This window comes from Cardiocondyla obscurior, linkage group LG01, assembly GCF_019399895.1.
Source record: "Cardiocondyla obscurior isolate alpha-2009 linkage group LG01, Cobs3.1, whole genome shotgun sequence".
NCBI classification, from domain to species: Eukaryota; Metazoa; Arthropoda; class Insecta; order Hymenoptera; family Formicidae; genus Cardiocondyla; species Cardiocondyla obscurior.
In genome coordinates, this window is record NC_091864.1 from 3,021,618 (window position 1) to 3,040,980 (window position 19,363).

Below are 19,363 nucleotides of genomic sequence, written 5' to 3' on the forward strand. Positions count from 1 at the left end.
ACGAATCGACTTGACAGCTCACTCTGTATTTTCACGTGTTCCGTCGCGCATCGCGTTGCGTAACTCGAGTCCAACTTCCAGGGAGGAGCTCCCTTTTTGCGGTAAGTAAGAACGCTGGCCGCGGCGACCAGCGGGGGTTGCTCATCGTCGTCTTCGTCGTCGTCGTCGCCGCCGTCGGACGGTCACGCGATCGACCGATCGAAGGACAAGGGACAGCTGATCGGATCGACGCAGGCAAGCAGGGCAGACAGGCGGTTTTGACATCGCTACGGGTGGCTGTTTACGGTCGTTTATCAACGGCCTATTAGCCGTTGCCAGCTGCGTTTCTCAGCCAATCGTAGCTAGCCGTCGCGAACGGGACCGATTGCGGCTGAAAACCTGGCGCAATCTGTTACCACACACGACTGCAAGGTATCTTTTCGCTGTTGTTTCGTCACGTTTTAATGGTGACGCGATTCGTACGTGAACGGGACGCAGCTGGGATAGCGACGCGATCTTTGTTTCAAAATCCTTCACTTTAGGAACCGGCCGAGTTCCGCAGCGGCGCGATATATGTTCTCAATCGATTTAAACGCGTGCACGCACGATCCGATCGGACCTTGAGAGCAAGCTTCCATGCGTATTTGCGTAAAAGCGCTTCTCGCATTAACGCACGCTCGTCGATAAAGCAGGCGACAGATAAGGAATTTTTTTTTCTTATGCCAAAGGTCTTTCGAGCGAGATTTAGGAGCTCGCGACGTAGGGTCATCTCGAAACTTTCGCGTCGAGTGAGTGGGCAAATGCGATTACCCTGCGAGTCTTCTTCGGTTTTTTTCGCTCGGCTCCCTGGAAAGGTGAGCGATGACGGAATCCGCGGGCGTACGTCATCAATTTCCGTCGGCGATGACAGACGCGTCAAAGTAAATACATAAACGCGGATTACATAAACGGCACCCGCGCGCGAGACGTGCATAAACAGTGGGTGTTTTCTAGCAAGCGACACGATCAGCATCCTTATCTAACATTCAGCAGCAGTAAAGATGAAAATATTACTGCGTTGTTACGTACCAGTCTATTTCGCTCTCAATGACTATCTTTCAGATAAAATATCCGTACATCTTTGTCCAACTTTAAGTACGAACCAAGGTTGACATTTAATTTATTTGGAAGATAAACTTATCTGCAATTAGTGAAGGAGTCCGGCATTAGAAGCACCCATTGTGCATGCACCTGCAATAATTCGTCCGTTCCAAAGGAGAGTCGAATCGATCGAGCGGAGTACATTACGCGGAGCTTTAGTTGGCTGAAAAAAAAGTGTGCGCGTATTTTAATCGTGCCCGGTGATTGTTGGTGAACGAGTTTAACAAGTTTTTCGCTTTCTCGTTACGAAGATGAAAATTTAAAAAACCACCGAGCAAGATGGTGGTTCGCGCTTCGCGCAACGCCCTCTCCTGCGCACGGAGAGTTCGAAAGCAATCGCGATTGGAGCATGCGCGAGATCCGCATTGGAGTGTGGTAGTGGTGGCCCCTCGAGAGGTCGCGTTGTCGCGACAGGTTTTCGAACGCGACGCGTAAACGGGAACGACTTCGTGCTGGATCTGGCCGACGGGATTGACGATGTGCGTGCGCGTGTGAGCGTGACTACTACTCTGGCTGCCGTCGCCTCGCCTCGCCTCGCTTGCGCGCTGGCACTTGTGACGTTGGCGACGGGGGCGGGGCGTTTTACGGGCACCCCGGTCCTAACCAACCCGAGGGCGGCGAAGCGGTGCACGCTGACATTCCGCTGACTCGCTTACGGCGCGCGTCTCGGGGCCCGTTTCGCTCGGTGGTGCCGTTTTTCCTGGTCGCGCGACGATCGGCGGCCCCGTGTGCGTGCGTGCGTGCGCGCGCGTGCATGCGTGCGCGCGCGTGGTATATGTGCATCGTGCTACGCTCCGCCACAGTTCCCCCTGCGTGCCGTGGCGCAGACGGCCACGAACGCTCCCGCACCTCGCTCGAGTACGCGCCGCCGTGCGTGTGCGCCGCGCGACGTCTGTGTGCGACGGTAAAGCGAAGGATACGTCTCGACTTGTCGCGCGCTGCGTCGCGCACCATCAAACCGACCGAGAATCGAGCCAGAAGACACCGAGGCCTCGTCATCGTCGTTGCGATGCCCTGGACGCGTTTCTCCCGCATTCAGGTAAAAAAAAAAAGGCTACGCTACGGCATCGCGACACTTTTCAAACTTAGAGCTCCTGCTCGGGAGCATCGCGAGGGGAGAGAGGTGGGCGGGGGAGGGAGGGTTGGACAAGGGTGGAAGGTCGGAACGCGAGTGGGAGGAGAAGAGAGCTGCGAGTTACGGAGAAGGGTGTGGGGGAGGGAAAGGTGGAAGAGGCAAGGGCGAGAAGAAGAAAACGGGGAGGAGAAGGGGCTTTTCTTTTTTGGAAGATTTCAACCTGAGGTCACGCACGGCTCGGCGGAGAGCGAGTGGAAGCGAGCAGCGCGTGCAGCTCTGAGAGTAGGACAGGGGAAGAGTGGAAATCCGTCCTCCATTGCTCGGTCGCGAGCAAATGGTGGCTCGCTCCACGAGTCTTTGTTGCGCTACGGATGCGAGTTTCGTGGCCCCGCAATCGAGCTCCGCCTGCTCGCCGTCGCGGTTACTTTCGTCGCTGCATCTCGGCTACGCGTGTCTCGTCTTTGTCGCGACTGAGTAATTCGTCGGGCTCCCACACGAGAAAGGGCCTTCCTCCTCTCTCTCTCTCTCTCTCTCTCTCTCTCTCTCTCTCTCTCTCTCTCTCCTCCTCCTCCTCCTCCTCCTCCTCCTCCTCCCCCGCTGCATCTCCCCTGTCGTAATGTCAACGGCACAACTTGGCGTCAGCCAGTGATACGGACGGAAGGAAGGACAGGCCAGATCGGACTAAACCAGAGTAACCAGATCAGAACAGTCAGTTGGCTAGCCAACCAGTCAGGTAGGCTAGCCAGCGAACGAGCGAATCTCATCGAGCGAGCCGTAGTCTTGTAGTGTTTGTTATGATACTCGGTTCGTTACTATCTTCCCGTTGCAGCGTGGAGGGAGGCATTAATTGCGTATCGCGCCTCGCGGTTATTTTATTTAGTCACGCTTTTGTTACCCGTAGGCATATGGCTCGCGCCAATCCCTTTTATCTTTCCCTCCCTCCCTCTTTTTTCCCTCTTTCTTGGAAATCGCGCTATTCGCGCTGTCGATATCGTTACTACTGCTGTCTGTTCGTGGCGTTGCAGCGCGCGGTAGAAATCGCTGGCGGATCCGCGGTGAGGTCGCAGGTTTAATAGAGAGCACGAGACATTTAAATCCCTTGGTGCCCGTCGAGCGACGTTCGATCTCTTGCGGCGATCGCGCGACAAAAACGTGCGAGAAGCCTTGCATCGCGTTTCCTCTGCCTTGCCCTCGCGTCCGTCTGTTTGCCCCGTGCTACGCGTTGCTCTCTTCGATTTTTGTACTATTTGGCCGCGAACGGTAATCGAAAGTAAAGCCAGTAAACGCGAGACGGCGCGTCCGTTAACGTTACCTCCAACAAAGGGGGCGGGCAGCAACGGAAAGTCCTCGCGGCGCATCGCGATACACATCCGCACGTCCGATTTTTTTCCAACAGCGCCCAGTTCTCCACCATTATGTGTCGCCTTCGTCGTTACGCATCGTACTTGGACGCAAATGAGTGTTACGTGCTAACTTGAGAACAGTGCAACCTGGTCATCTCGAGAGATGTGGCTGTTGTCTTTTTCCGCTCGACGCAAAATTGATAATTAATCGTTGGTGTTTTATTTCGTCTATAAATGTTATTTTTCTTTATCAGGCCTTTTATTTATTATTTATTAGTCTGTCACACGAGTGAGAAAGTTACGTCGATGTACCAAAATCTCTGAAGAATTTTCTTTTTTTTTTTTCGCTCAAGGTTATTCTCGAGTACACGTCCGCTTGGATATTATTTATTTATTGACTCATTTCTTTCGTACGACGAAATCAGTTTTGTGCGGATGTAGATGAGAAAGTCACGTCACGTTTGGGTGGATTCGTCGAATTGAAGTTACGCTTTTCTTTTTTTGCAGACAGAATAGTGGCATGAGTCGATTAATCTATGGCAGATCAACAAGATCAGTTGTCATCAGGGGGGTCTGTAGAGAAGGCCAGTGCTTCAGCAGACACCTCTAAATTTAGGGGGAAGAGCTCCAGTGGTGGCTCGAGTGGCTACAGAAAACGACAGAGTACTGGTGCAATCCCAGACAGCGTGGAAGAGAAGAGGCGTAGACAGATCACTGGTGATCCGCAGACATCTCAGGTCGACAGTAATACAGTGCACACGCATTCTATCGATTCTTCCAAAGGGGAGGGCAGAATCCGAGGTGAACGAAGAAATCATGGAGCTGGATTAGAATCTTATCCAGGTAACTATATGCAACACACGCCGCAACATTGAATCAATATGTATAAAAGTACTTTGGACTTGATACACTTTTTCTTTCAAACGACATTCAACCACAATGTTGCATCATTGTTGTACATTTTTAGCTCACTTTTGTTCCAACGTTACGTTTTGATACTGTTTGAAATATCTTTATCAAGTTTTATGTGTATTTGCAATGTTCTCGGTAGAAATCGACTGGAGGTCACATCATAAGATTCATCAAGCCAGCTTGAGCAGTAGTAGCGGTACAAGGGTGCGTAGTGCAGCGAGGACGAATTTGCCAGAGTTACATTTAACACCTACCGATTGCGTGGCGTCACGGACTCGTTCCCGTACACCACAAAATTCTCAGGCATTGACACAAGGAACCAGCAGTTACGATCTGTCACTGACCAGTGGATACGGTAGCCGGAAGACAAATACCTACAGCAGCTTGGTAGCTTCGTCGAGTGCGACATTGATCACTAGTCATCCATCTACGTCGAGAGGAAGAGGAGGTTAGTGCATACTTGTAATCATTATTATTATTATCAATGGTAAGATGTGATGTGTGATTTGCGTGAAAATACAATTTTGTTGTAAGATTGCTTACGTCAATTATACCTATAATAATTTTTAAAATCGACAAGAATTTTCAAATACTTTAACAAACATTTCGTATTAAACATAAATTTATCTTACTTTTCTTAATTACATATTTATTCCAAATTTTTTTATATTTATAGTTTTAAAAAGTATTAATATATGACAGAAAAATATATATTGGTCTGTTCGTTTTTTGCTAGTGCAGTTTTCAACCAGTGCACATTTGTACAATAAGTAAGAATTAAACAGAGTATATTGGTTTCATTTTAACTTATACTAGCTCAAATATGCAGCAAAGAAAGTACAAGTTTTAGTATCAGAGATACCTTTAAATTTGAATAAATTTATATAACAAAATTAAATTAATATTTGATTAAAGATATTTATCTTATATTAAGAAAATTGGATATGCAGGAAAAAAAAGCAAAATTAATAAATAAATTATAAAAATTATTCGTAACAATATTAACTGTTAGAAAAATATTTTTCCAAAATTTTTAATTACTAGTGTAACATTTTTTAATGATGTTAATTACGCTATTCCTTAAAAAAGAATGAATACATTTTCTGTAGCTGTGTCCGATTATTTTTTTTAACAACAAAAATGAACGAGCAAATTTGATTCTTCAGTGTGTAAGTTCGACTTTTTAAATAACGCATACAGAAAGAAGAAAGAACAAATTGTATAGCTAGACAATGTGCTGGCTTACATAAATCCAGAAACAAAAAGCTCTTTATAATATACACATTTCAATTTACACATTTAAATATTTCTTACGTTTCTATTTAAATAATAATTACACTAATTTGTTAGAGAAATTGAAAAATTTGTCATTTTCGAAAATATGACACAGTATATAGAAGTATGTGACGAACATTGATTAGGAGCTCTCGTTTTATTACGAGTTTTAATTTAGCATTATGGTCAATCGCGGGTATAATGACAAAGTTTTGTGTGCAATACGTTTGTAAATGAACGGAAGTGATTTGGCCGCGAGCAGAGTGAAAAGTGTTTTTCGAGATAGAAATATAATAAAATTTAGAAAGCGCAAGCATTATCAAGATAAGAGTCATAGATCAGACTGTATCATTAGGCCAGAGGATGAGCGAATGTCTGGAAGGATTTGTGTCTGCTGTCAAAGCACTTTTTCCAATATCAACACAAACCTACCATCAAGAAGGTAAGCTTAAGGAGTACACACTCTTCGTACCACATTTTCTTCCCCTTATTTTCTCTTGCAAATTCGCGAGTAGATTAAACGAACATCTGAGTCACATTGAGCTCAATTCCGAACTTATTCTCTATACATCATATGCAAGCATTATCATTTACTGTATTTAATCATGTAATTAAGACAGTTTGCAAATTGAGAATAGTCAGAAAAAAGTTTACTTAAAATAGGTGCATAGTCTTTGTAAATAATATTTATTTATTTGTTTGTTTGTTGTAGCTATTGATGCTACAGCATTTAGATATTGCCTGCGTTTAGTACAACTGCTACTTTTGTAACTGTTGTAAAAATTTGTGATTCTGATTGATGGGTGCTTTTAGATTCAGTCTAGATTAAGACCACGCACCAATTAAGATTCACGGATGTTGTAACATGTTGCAAATGTCGCGCTTGTGGTGAATGCAGCCAACATATCGTTACATTCACATAGTATAATATTTAATTTTTCTACTTTAAAGAAGGACGTTTAAATGTTGCTGAAACTTTAAAACGCTAGTTAAAAGATGTTCACGAGCTAAATTTTACATAAAAAAAAAAAAATGTAAAAATATGAAATTTGTTTTAGGTCAAATAGATATCTCGTTTTTTTGTTTCCATCAATATGCAAAATTGTATCCAGAACTGTATAAGACATCACGAATAAAAATCATACATCACCTATAACTATCAAACTTGCGAAAATGTTTGACTTGTACGATTGCGCACACGGAATAAAGATTCTATCATTTTCTTTATCATTTTCAAGATATTTTACATCCGCCTAAAGTATCAAGTGCGTTGCATATGCTCTCATACAGCAACTTTTAACACATCCGTGTAAGGGAAAAGTTTATGCATCGTGCATAGACGGCTACACGCGACAATTCTTTTCTCTAGCCTTTGTTCTATGTATCTCAATGATTGTGTGACATTTGAATATTTTAGATTCAAAATCTCACGGCGGTGCGACCTGTAGCGCAACGAGTAGCAGCACGAGTAGTCAAGTTCTGGGTGTCAAGTCCAGCATCAGAGTGGGTAACGCAGCAAGTAACTCTGTGGAGAGTGGTGGGGGGGCGTTGGCACATGACGGGGCAGGCACGAGTGGCATCGCGTCAACGGCCACTGCCAATCCACCTGTGTCTGCCGCCGTTTCTGCCAACCCTACGCACCCTCATTCTACACACAAGCACCTGCTACGCTCTCGCGCAAAAGCTTCTGGCGAACAACCCAAGGAACTGCCATCTGGTAACAAGACTTCAGGAAAACATCACAAGAAAGACACTACAACGGGTTCCTGCTCGAGTTCCAGGTGCGCACTTCAGAGATATACTTTTGCAATCTCAGCTTCTAAGTTTCATCACAAAGCTGCTGTTACGTAATCGGTTAAAAACAATTAATAACGTTTGATATTGTTGCAGACATCGCTCCTCATCGCGCGTGAGGAAGCCGGTGGTGGAAAGTGGCTCTGCGGGATTGGGTAGTGTAATGTCAGGCAATGATTCCATCAGTGCTACTTCAGTATCATCATCGATTCCGAGCAGTCAGTTAGTCTCGACCACAGGTGAGGAGGAATCGGCATCAACCGCTACATCCGCCACAGGTTAAATGCTATTGATGTGTCTAACTTTAATTAATTTTATTTAATTTTTTAATTAACTTTAATTAACTTGAACCAATTTTATTGCTCAATGTCGGGTTACGTTATTTTAAAATGTCAACTTCTTATTTGCACGCGTAGCCAGCGGAGGTCCATCTGGAATGTCAGCAACGACTGGTGATAGTGAAAGCGATGATGGAGAAGTTGGGCGATTACAAGCTTTGTTAGAAGCTAGAGGTTTACCGCCTCACGTGTTCGGCGCGTTAGGACCGCGGATGCAGCACTTACTTAATAGAAGCATGGGCGCGAGTTCTGGTATTAATAATTTTTTTTTTCGCATATTATAATTTAATTATAACACTTTCGAAAAAAAATTTAATTTTATAACCTTATTATTTGTTTGTGCTAAAGTATCTTTTTTTTATATATTAATTTTTAAATTAACAATTTGCAGCTGCTAAAGCACAACAGCTATTAGCTGGTTTACAAGCCGTCGAAGATGAAGGAGAGCAATTGCAGGCCGTTATGAACATGGGAGAAATTCTTGTAATGGGCAACGAAGATACTCTGACCGGTTTTCCGGTTAAGCAAGTGGTTGCAGCTTTAATTAATTTATTGGGAATCGAGCATAATTTTGCGATAATGACTCACGCATGTCGCGCTCTTACGTATATGATGGAGGCGCTGCCGCGCTCATCTACCGTTGTAGTAGATGCAGTACCAGTGTTTCTACAAAAGCTTGAGTCGATTGAATGCATGGACGTGGCGGAACAATGTTTAACAGCATTAGCCATGTTATCGCGCAGGCACAGTAAAACAATTTTACATGCGGTATGTATATATATTCCAGCAAATTTTTTTATAATTTTTACATGTGCAATTGACAGAACATTTTGTCACAGTTGACAAAATTATAAACTAAAACGGGTTACAAATCACGTTAAAAAGATATATTTTTCTGTTGACTTACTAAATAAAAACTGTATTTTAACGTGTATCTCGTGAATTTTTAAGATATATATTTTTTTTCTGTAATATTATCAATTTAAGATGATTGAGAGTGAATAAAACTTTTAATTATTATTTTAAACATATAGATTAATTATAATGTTTTTTTCCTACTATTTTATATCATTAAAAAATTTTTTTAATATTGTAATTACTTTTATTACTTGAAATTTGTACGTTTTAATAATAATGTTATTATTTTTTTTATTTGTAGGGTGGGGTATCAGCCTGTTTGAAGTTTGTTGATTTTTTTAACATCACAGCACAACGTGCAGCGTTAACAATTACTGCAAACTGCTGTCAAAATCTCCATCCTGATGATTTTCATTTAGTAGTGGATAGTCTGCCATTATTAACAAGTAGATTGACGAATCAAGACAAAAAGAGCGTCGAGTGCGTATGTCAAGCATTCAGTAGATTGGTTGACAGTTTCCAACATGATCCTGTGATGCTGCATAAAATTATCAATGCCGAACTCTTACAGAATTTACAACAACTGGTACATGCGTTTGTCGATTAAATATTTATACAAATATTTATACATTTATCTTCTCCGTTTATATATTATTTTACGTTTTCTGTTACAGCTTATGATTACGCCGCCGGTTAACAGCACTAACAATTTCATAACTGTATTACGAATGCTCTCTGTGATATCAAATCGCTGTCCCGACTTGGCGCAATTGTTGCTGCAACAAAACATAGCCTTTACATTAAGTTATCTTTTAACCGGATCTCTGGAAGTCAAAACGGAAGATGTGGAACTGGTGCCGCGTACACCGCAGGAATGGTTTGAAATTACATGTTTAATTGAAGAACTTATGCCTCCGTTACCAACAGATGGGATATTCAGTGTAAATAGTTTACTCGAAAGGACCAGTAATCAACAGGAAACTGTTCAGTGGGAATGGCGCGACGAAAGACAATGTTCCCATCCGTTCAGTACTATAGATTCTAGAATTATCGAGGTAATTTGTCGTATTGGACGCTTCGATTGATAGACTAGTATGAGAAATTTAATTGTTAATTATAAATATTTTAGATGGCGTTTCAAAATGGCGAAGATGAGATATGCCTTACCTCTTTAGGACGAACTTACACTATAGATCTGACTGTGATGAAACAAATTAACGAAGATATAGGAATGGCAAGGAGTATATTTCGGAGAGTGAACACTAATCCCACTGAGGGGAAAAGTCCAACTTGCTCATCTAGGTACAAAATATATATATATATATTATTAATCTTCAAACGTTACGTACGGCTTTGTCATTAATGTATATTTGTCATGCTATTGATTACAGTATGGATGTTGTGCCTCCGGTAATTGAAACGAACGAATGGCTAGTGTCTTTTATTCGAACATTATTCTCTGTACTATATGAAGTTTATAGTAGCTCAGCTGGACCTGCTGTGAAATGCAAATGCCTCCGAGCTCTTCTTCGTATGGTGTATTATGCTTCAACTGATTTACTTAAGGTAAGATAAGATATTAAAAAGATAAGATATTAAAAATTAAAATTAAAAGATATTTTGATATACAAGTTATACGTGAATTGTTTTTTTTTTTTTTTTGAACAGGATGTTTTAAAGAATCAAGTGGTTTCGTCACATATAGCCGGTATGTTAGCGTCACAAGATTTACGTATAGTTATCGGGGCTCTTCAAATGGCGAGTATTCTGATGAAAAGATTGCCACAAGTATTTGGGGTTCATTTTCATCGTGAGGGCGTACTACATCAAGTTCGTCAATTAGCAGATCCTGAAGTACCTCTTGGTGTTTCACCACCTAAGTGCCCTTCTGGTAATATGCGCTAATTCTATTTTCATTATTGTTATTCGTTTTCATTCAGTATATTTTAAAGAATTTTACTTAGCTTTAATTTATTTGTTATATATGTAATAATTAACATTTTACGTTATATTTAGGTACATCATTACCAAGCCCACAGCCAGGTCCATCTAATACACCACTTTCTTCCACCACAATGTTGTCTTCTAGTAGTGCCACATCTCCGGTTGTCTCTCCATCATCAAACGGCAACATATTGTTCGGCACAATTGCGTCGTCATGCCAGTATAAACCAAATATCAGTGCTTCGTTGGAATCGCACAGAACGGAATTAAACAACAGTATAGAGGAAACGAGTGCATCGCAAAGTGCTCATTTGTTAGTATAAAATACATTCATCTTACAAGTTTTAAAATAATTATGAGATCTTACTTGTGAATCGTGCCTTTCTATTTATCAGAAGAATCGGTGACGTACTGAAGAAGAAACGACAGAATAAGAAGGGTCGTTTTTCGAGATTGGGAAGTGCCACTACGCCGCAGCAAACGCAACAGCCGGAATCTCTGTTTACCGGTTTCACTCCGAAGAATAATCGATTCTTAGGAAATCTCAATCCGGCCAAGTGGGGTCGGAAATCGTCCTCGTCCAGTACAAGCAACGACAAAAGAGACTCTAGTTCATCCACGAATTTGTCGAAACCACCAAGTAATCCGAGCTTAACTGGCGGAAATAGAGATAAAGCAAAGGCGTGGGTGCGTGAACAAGCTGCCCAATTCTTGGCAAGATATCAAGATGACGCCCCTTGCACTCATCCCGCCCTAACTGTTCTCGCTCGACTGACTGCTGCGATACAGCGATTGCAATCAAACGTAAGCGCATTATATGATCATATATATCGTGCAAAGATAAACATCTTAAACGGTTGTTTTATCAAGATATTCACGTTACATTTTTATTATTAAACAGCTTCGTGTGTTATCAATGTGCACCCATACAAAGCATAAGTGATTGAAATTACAAAAATACACGTACAGATTCCACAAATACATACATATATGTATATGCAGCATATATATTACAGCTATTTATGATATGTCTACAGATTTTTATGAATCGTGTTTACTTTTGTAGGAATTGGATGAAATGTTGTCAGCGCTAACGGAATTACGAGATATAGTTCTAGAAAGCGATATCTCTCCGTTTGAAATGAATTACAGTGGTCTTATCAAGGCCTTGTTAAACTACCTCACTACAACAGATGCACCGGGCAATCGCTATGACCGTCTTCGTATGTTTTGGAAGTTGTTTGCCGAGTCTACTGTGAGTAGAATTAATTTCTTTTTAATTTCATCTAAAATGAATGTGGGCGTGTATATGTAATTCTTGCGACGCTGCTCCTTTTAGATGCAACAAAATAATGATATCATGGATCTTAATCCCGGAGCGTTTGGTGCTTTAGTAACAAAATTGAATAGCTGCGTTGCACAGTTGGAACAATTCCCAGTGAAGGTTCACGACTTGCCTGCGGGTTCTGGCGCCGGTCGCGGCGGAACTAGTGCTCTCAAATTTTTTAACACACATCAACTTAAGGTAATAAATTGCTCTATCTAAAATAAACCTCACCTATCTAAAATAAACTTTATTAAACTGTCAGAGAAAATAATTTTATCCCGGCCATTGTAAAATAAACGCAAACGTTTTATTGAATCTTACAGTGTAATCTTCAACGACATCCAGACTGTAATAATCTTAAACAATGGAAAGGCGGTACTGTAAAAATCGATCCACTTGCATTAGTACAAGCGATAGAGCGTTACTTGATGGTACGAGGATACGGCAGAATACGTGATGCCGATTCAATGGTCAGTGATGACGACAATAGCGAGGATGATATTGACGATACTTTGGTATGTATTTTTCAATGGTCATTTTTAGATAAAAAAAAATTGATAAAATCGGCGCAAAGTGTTATTTTGGCTTAATTTTATTTTATTGTTTTTTTCTAGGCGGCAGTTGTGATAAGTCAAGGACCGCCGAAACATAAACTTCAATTTTTAATCGGTGACGTGGTCCTGCCCTTTAACATGACAGTTTATCAAGCTGTCAGGCAGTTTGGATGTTCCGGAGTGGATCATTCTGAAGCAGAGGCCGACAGTGAACCACCACTTGGGCACGATGCGGTATGGGTGCAGACCCATACGATATATTACAGGTATTTTTTAATATCACGCAGTAAAAAGATTTTTTTTTTTTTTTACCTTTCTCTTATCTTTCAAAGTTGTATTAACGTTTTTATTAGAGTAAATAGTTAACAGATATGATTTTGTTTTTTTGTTCAAAACTTTTATAAGAGCATCGATTTCTAGTTTATTTTTTAAACAATAGATTTTATTTACAGTTCTATTTAATTGGCAAACTAAATATTTTTTTTTTTTATACAGACCTGTACCAGAAGAGGACGCCGCAACCTCTCCAAAATCTGGATCAAGTTCACAGGGTAATAGTAGAAAGGGCAAGGGAAAAAGTACAAAGATTAGTTCGAAAAGGAAAGAAGATAGTCTATGGCTAGAAGGCACGGTTCCGCTTCAACATTGTCCCCTCGCGCCATATCTATCTCCCGCATTACCACCCTCCGTAACTATCACAGACGCTTCTCTCGATGGATTGTGCCTGCTGCGACTCTTGCATGCTCTTAATCGTCATTGGGGTATATTATTCCCTCATCTTAAGAGCATGAGCCTGCTGTTGCCTCAGGATTTTATCAATAATAAGATCGCTGCAAAAGCCAGCAGGCAGCTGCAAGATCCATTGGTAATCATGACCGGAAATTTACCGTCTTGGTTACAACAGATAGCATCTGTTTGGTAAGTAAAATTGATAGAGATCGAATGTTGATTTACCTAATTTTTATATCTTTTGCAATTTAAGGATTTACTTGCAATAATTAAATTATTTAATTTTCAGTCCTTTTCTCTTTCCATTCGAAACAAGACAGCTCTTATTATACGCGACGTCGTTCGATCGAGACCGAGCGTTGCAGCGTCTCTTAGACTCCGCGCCGGAACTTTCGGGATCAGATAGCCAAGAACGCGTTACTCCGCGCTTAGAACGAAGAAAGAGAACAATTTCGAGAACGGATATTCTCAAACAAGCGGAACAAGTGATTCAAGACTTAGCCTCTAACAAGGCCTTACTTGAAGTGCAATACGTTAATGAGGTGGGTTAATTTTTGTGCTTCTCAGGTTGCTAATCTTACGGCAAGTTTTTAACGTGGTGTTCGTGCTTTTGCAGGTCGGCACCGGTCTTGGTCCAACTCTGGAATTCTATGCTCTAGTCTCCAAGGAACTGCAACGCGCTGATTTAGACTTGTGGCATGGCAGTTCAAGTGCCACTGAAAATGGATACGTTAATTCCTTGCACGGACTTTTCCCGATTCCAATTCCATGGAATACTAAAGTATCTCATTTAGCAAAATTGAAGACAAAATTCAAATTCCTCGGAAAATTTATGGCAAAAGCAATATACGATTCCAGAATGGTAAAGTCAATGTTACTTATTTATAAAATCTCATTTTGATAATACTTTCATAATACCTTTAACAAGTTTAATCATTTCTCTTTTAGTTGGACTTGCCATTTAGTTTAACTTTTTACCGTTGGTTACTGGGAGAGGAACATACTCTCACGTTAGCGGACTTGGCATACGTATGTCCCGACATATATCGTACTCTTAGTAAACTCCAAGAAGTTGTGAGAAAAAAAGAAGTTATGGAAAAGGATCAAACACTACGGCCGCACGAAAAAGCGCAATTGATAGAGGCTCTCGATTTAGACAAGTGCCCGATTTCAGATCTGGGTCTTGTATTCGAATTGCCGGGCTATGAAAATATCGAATTGAGAAAAGGTGGAAGCGATATATCGGTTACTGTTCACAATTTGGATCAATATATTAAGGTAAACGCATCATTTAACACTTTCCTTCATAGATACAACTCGAAAGATCACGGTAATCATGTAATCTGTAAAATTTCAGTTAGTGGTACACTGGTTCTTGTACGAAGGAGTATTTAGGCAAATGGAGGCTTTCCGGGAAGGTTTCGAGTCGGTATTTCCTCCGTCACAATTGAGACTATTCTTCCCGGAGGAATTGGAGGCAGTATTCTGCGGTCACGCACAAACCGGCGGGCTGTGGGACGTGAAAACTCTTGCCGAGTGCTGTAGAACCGACCATGGTTACACGCCAGATTCAAGAGCTATTTGTTTTCTGTTCGAAGTCATGTCCAAATATAACAGCGAGGAACAGCGACAGTTCATTCAATTTGTTACCGGTTCACCACGTCTACCCGTTGGAGGTAAATATTTAATTTTTTTTTTTTTTCACGTTTTACTTGTCTTAAGTGAAAAGAAATGACAAAGTATGCTTTTGTATTTTCCAGGTTTCAAAAGCTTAACACCTCCATTAACAATAGTGCGCAAAACTTTTGATCCGTCTATGAAAACAGATGATTTTCTACCATCGGTAATGACTTGCGTTAACTACCTAAAACTGCCTGATTATACCACTTTGGAAATAATGCGGGAAAAGTTGCGGATAGCTGCGCAAGAGGGTCAACATTCGTTCCATCTCTCCTAGAAACAGGTGCAAGATTGGCATCTCCGATTTCTTTTATCACTTACTCTTGTATTATCTAGGTCACGAATTATTCAAGCTTCATTTAAGATGTATGTGAAATTACGTTGCAGTGAGCTATTTCAACGTGGTTTTATCTCATGTGAATTTTTTTTGACTACTTTTTGTTTAAAAAAAAATTTTTTTGGTGCAACTTCTTTCTTTTGGTGTTTATATCTCTTTTACGATTTGGATTGTGATATACTTTGATCAAGAAGAAAAGTGCAAAGTTGCAGAATTAACCGCGTGAGTTTACGCTCTCGTAAAATGCTACGAACCGAGTGGCTTGCGAGCAACCTCGTTTTAGGGAAAAGAAACTTATCTTCAGTGTGTTACAATTAAAGAAAAAAAAAAATAATAAAAAAAGAAGGAAAAGATTGTAAATATAGTTTAATATACACAAGTCGATATAAATACTTTATATGATAGTAACGAGAAAAATGATATTGTTATGGGAAAAAAAAAATTGTACTAACTGGATATAACATAGCCTGAGAGCGAAAAAGAGAGAGGAGGACGTTTACTAGACATAAGTAAATTTTATATCAGTGGTGCGTTAACAAGCATCGCCATATATCGCCAATCCTCGCGTCCTATGCGAAACAAAAATTTACGAGCTAAAATCAGCAAGAGACGCGCACGTCTGTGACAGGCGCGCGAACACGTGTTTTGTCGGAACAACACTATTTTCGAACACACACACATACACATACACATCACCCGCATTTACACATCCACTCATTTGCAATATCGTATCTCTCGCTACTATTCTCTATTTTATAATCGATCTCTTCGTGTTCGCCGTTTTTGAGTTTGTAACGATCGAGAATGCCACGCGCGAATCACATTGCGTAACGCCTTTACATTTAAGTTCAATCAGTGTGTAATTCATCAATATTATTTGATATTTTTAATGTTAAGTGAATTAATCCCGATTGTTACTTTATTTAGCTGCATAAGGAAGGGCGTGATCGGGATCGTCAGAATCGCCATCACGACACGCGTATGAATCGAAGAGAAACTCCGACGTTCATTTACTTACAAGCAAAATCGTATTTAGAGGGAAAAAAAAAAAGAAAAAAAAAATGAATTGTAAGAGAACTGTATGATACAAAATAGAATGGATATAAAGTAAGTGAAGCTGGTGTATCAAATGGATAATACAAGGTACATTACATTACTTTCTTATATCAAGAAACGCGCAGTTTATGTGGAATTTGTGCAAAAGAAAAAGAATGTGTGAGAAGTGAATCAGTTACATGTCGAAACTTGTTTTATTTCAATTTTATGTTATCAAATCTTGTGTATAATGTATACCGTGTACACAATCCGACGTTTTTCTTTTCTTTATTTGTTGTATCCTCAGAGACAAATTTAAAATTTCAGAATACTTTCATTAGCAGAAGTTGTAATTTTATGTTATTACTATACAATACTTTTTTTCTATGTGTATATGCGCACACGCATGCATATATACACATGCATACACATATTCATACACACACCACACATACACACCAATACATCGTACCCTAATATACTTTTTATCATCACGATTACGTTTTCTAGGCGTCTGAAATAATTATTTAATTCGATTTTTCTTTTATGTGACGACAAATCACGAGTGATGGTATAATGTGCAGAGAAGTTGAGAAACGTAAGGCAGAAAAAAAACTTGGATATGTGCGTTATCATAAAATGTATAATGGTTCAAGACACGCAATTCAAACCCATGTCATTAATATTATAAACAAGAGATATATTTATATCGATTCAATAGTATAAACAAATTTTACTTTATTCACAATACATATTTTTTTGTTTTTTTTTTTTTTCTTTGGAAGCCTTCAATAAATATGTATCATGAATATCTTCATCAAAGGAATGTACCTTTCAAAATGCAATTTATAAAAATCAGAAATCACGTAAGAGACAGTATTATTGTCCGAGAATATTTGAAGTTTCTTCGAATAAACGCAAAATTATATTTATTTACTTTTACCTTCAATCTCTTTAAAAAAAAAAGTAAATCTAAAATTCTCGAGTACTCTTACTGACATTTATATTAAAAAATTAAATAAAAACAAATTTTTTTTTACAATTATCTTTAACGCTATCAAATATCAGTTCTTTTTACGTTACACGTTGCTTTATAAATTCATCTCTTATATTAAACTATTTTCACAAGAACATGCTGCACCACGCCAGTATAAAACAAAATCCTCCAATTGGTGTGGTCTTGCTAAAGGTCCTGTCGTTAGTAAATGCAGTATAGTAACAACTACCACAAAACAATACGATTCCAGACATCATCAATATAGAGGCCTGTAATGCAGATGTACGTTTTTACATATAATTTATTACGTAACTCATACATAATAAAGTTATTGTAGACTATTAATCTATCAACTTACCACGGCTGGATGTTTACATAATGGTAATCCGAGCAGGGCTAAGGTGTGTATAAAATGGTATCGGTTTGCTGTTTCGAATATACGACGCTGTTCCTGACCTATTTCGTCTTTGGGATAATGCCCTGGAGTAAAAGATAGAATTAACCGTGATCTTGCATTCATATCGATTAAAAATACAATTATTTCAGATAATTCAAATACAGTGAGATCCAATAGCACCAAGGATTACAGCAGATGCACCACTCACAGCTGCGAGCTTCACCCACGGACCGCTGACAGCCGCTAACTTCCACAAAGGTATTGGAGTCATTTTTACTTCGTTTTTTTGTGCTGCTCCCAGGTAATTTTTTGCCTAATAATAATTATTTCACGTAAGTTTTATGAAAATAGTTTTATGCGAAAGATTTTATATTCTTTTCACGCTTGAAACTCAACGGTTAAATAACGAAACAAATGATTACTGTTAATGATATAGCGGTCTTGTTATAAATCAATTATATACATAAAATAAGTTAAAAAAAAAAAAATTAAACTAAAGCATTTATAACATCAAACTATCGGAAAAACTTGTTGGGAAAATCGCTTACAATGCTAGAGACAGGTTTAACAATGTACAAGGGATATGTAAACCAAGCGTGGATCTTCATTATTTTGTGAAATATAATAAAACATAAATATTCGATAAGCTTACCGAGTTGGCCGCGTTCAGAGCATAGGAGGCAGCTCCCATACTAGTTTTTCCAAGTACATTAAACGGCGTAGTGACCGCTGTATACACAGCATCTTGTAAGCCCATACCAAGCAATGTGTCGCTGTGCACAGGACGAGTACGGGGGTCAATGTACGTACGTGAAATATAGCAGTGCTCCGGCGCGACATTTTTTATGACACGACAACACTCGATCCTCTTGTCGCTCTCATTTAAATTCGATCGTTCATAATCGGCGTAATTCGAGACATGCAGTTAATCGTCGATAGTTTATACGCACCGGCCGCTTTCCCTTTAGGGAACGCAGTTTCGAAACTAATCGCTTTCCATACTCGATTTTTAGTCCATATTTCAATTGATAGATATTTAGATGTAGATCAAACTATAGCAAATTTTTTATTTTTTTATATTTTTATCAAACTATAACAAAGTCTTTTATCAAACGTTTTATTAAACTATAGCAAATTTTAGTCGAGTAAGCTAACCTGATCAATGTCGGCTTGTGCCTCCTAAAAGGAAAGCAGCTCTCGAGTGTACGATCGAACAACGGTAACGATAAAAAGCTACCTGTGTACCTGATGCAAACGCACCGGATATTACTCAATTATTTAATTATACTTACCACAGTTACGCGACTGTATTATCGGATTCACCGTAAGGACGTGTCAGCGTGAGTTGCAAAGTATAATTTACGAGATATCAGGCTTGATCAGGTTATATTGTTGAAAGGAAAAAACGAAAAAAAAAACTACCAGCACTGCGGCGCCCCTAAGCGGACGAGCGTTACGCAAAGTGCGCGAAAAACGAAGCATGATTACGACAGTTAAAAAGAAAACGACTTTGCGAGGTGAGAGTATCGTTTGATCGTTTCAGCAGTATTATTAATATTTTGTCAGGAACATAACGAAGCTATATCTAGGAATAAAATTATAACGGTGTCACGGTCGAATTCGGAGTAGTTGATGGTAGATGGTTAAGG

General features: G+C 39.8%; 2 protein-coding genes across 7 annotated transcripts; one reads left to right on the forward strand and one right to left on the reverse strand.

Annotated features, from left to right (window-relative positions):
- Positions 1 to 9: 9 nt before the first annotated feature.
- Positions 10 to 16,589, forward strand: Ctrip (E3 ubiquitin-protein ligase ctrip). Of its 6 annotated transcripts, none has more exons than XM_070655570.1 (25): positions 10 to 101; positions 4,045 to 4,380; positions 4,589 to 4,897; positions 6,080 to 6,166; positions 7,142 to 7,505; positions 7,615 to 7,796; positions 7,935 to 8,108; positions 8,248 to 8,624; positions 9,016 to 9,300; positions 9,389 to 9,769; positions 9,844 to 10,016; positions 10,106 to 10,280; positions 10,383 to 10,605; positions 10,731 to 10,971; positions 11,054 to 11,462; positions 11,725 to 11,913; positions 11,998 to 12,183; positions 12,309 to 12,500; positions 12,600 to 12,805; positions 13,035 to 13,457; positions 13,558 to 13,810; positions 13,885 to 14,130; positions 14,217 to 14,546; positions 14,626 to 14,944; positions 15,029 to 16,589. In XM_070655570.1, exons 2-25 carry the CDS (start codon positions 4,074 to 4,076, stop codon positions 15,223 to 15,225), a joined length of 6,228 nt encoding a protein of 2,075 aa, XP_070511671.1. In that variant the 5' UTR covers positions 10 to 101; positions 4,045 to 4,073; the 3' UTR covers positions 15,226 to 16,589. The 6 variants fall into 6 exon arrangements, with proteins under 6 accessions (XP_070511671.1, XP_070511689.1, XP_070511652.1 ...); XM_070655588.1 differs by lacking the exon at positions 10 to 101 and adding an exon at positions 1,848 to 2,158 and having other exon boundaries at positions 7,615 to 7,757; XM_070655551.1 differs by lacking the exon at positions 10 to 101 and adding an exon at positions 1,850 to 2,158.
- On the reverse strand, positions 16,517 to 19,358 carry LOC139102165 (transmembrane protein 256). The gene is made up of 5 exons (XM_070655891.1): positions 19,007 to 19,358; positions 18,367 to 18,487; positions 17,877 to 18,027; positions 17,676 to 17,797; positions 16,517 to 17,586 (listed from the first exon to the last, which is right to left on the reverse strand). The coding sequence occupies exons 2-5, from the start codon at positions 18,469 to 18,471 to the stop codon at positions 17,443 to 17,445; spliced, it is 522 nt and encodes a 173-aa protein (XP_070511992.1). The 5' UTR covers positions 18,472 to 18,487; positions 19,007 to 19,358; the 3' UTR covers positions 16,517 to 17,442.
- Between the last annotated feature and the right edge of the window lie 5 nt (positions 19,359 to 19,363).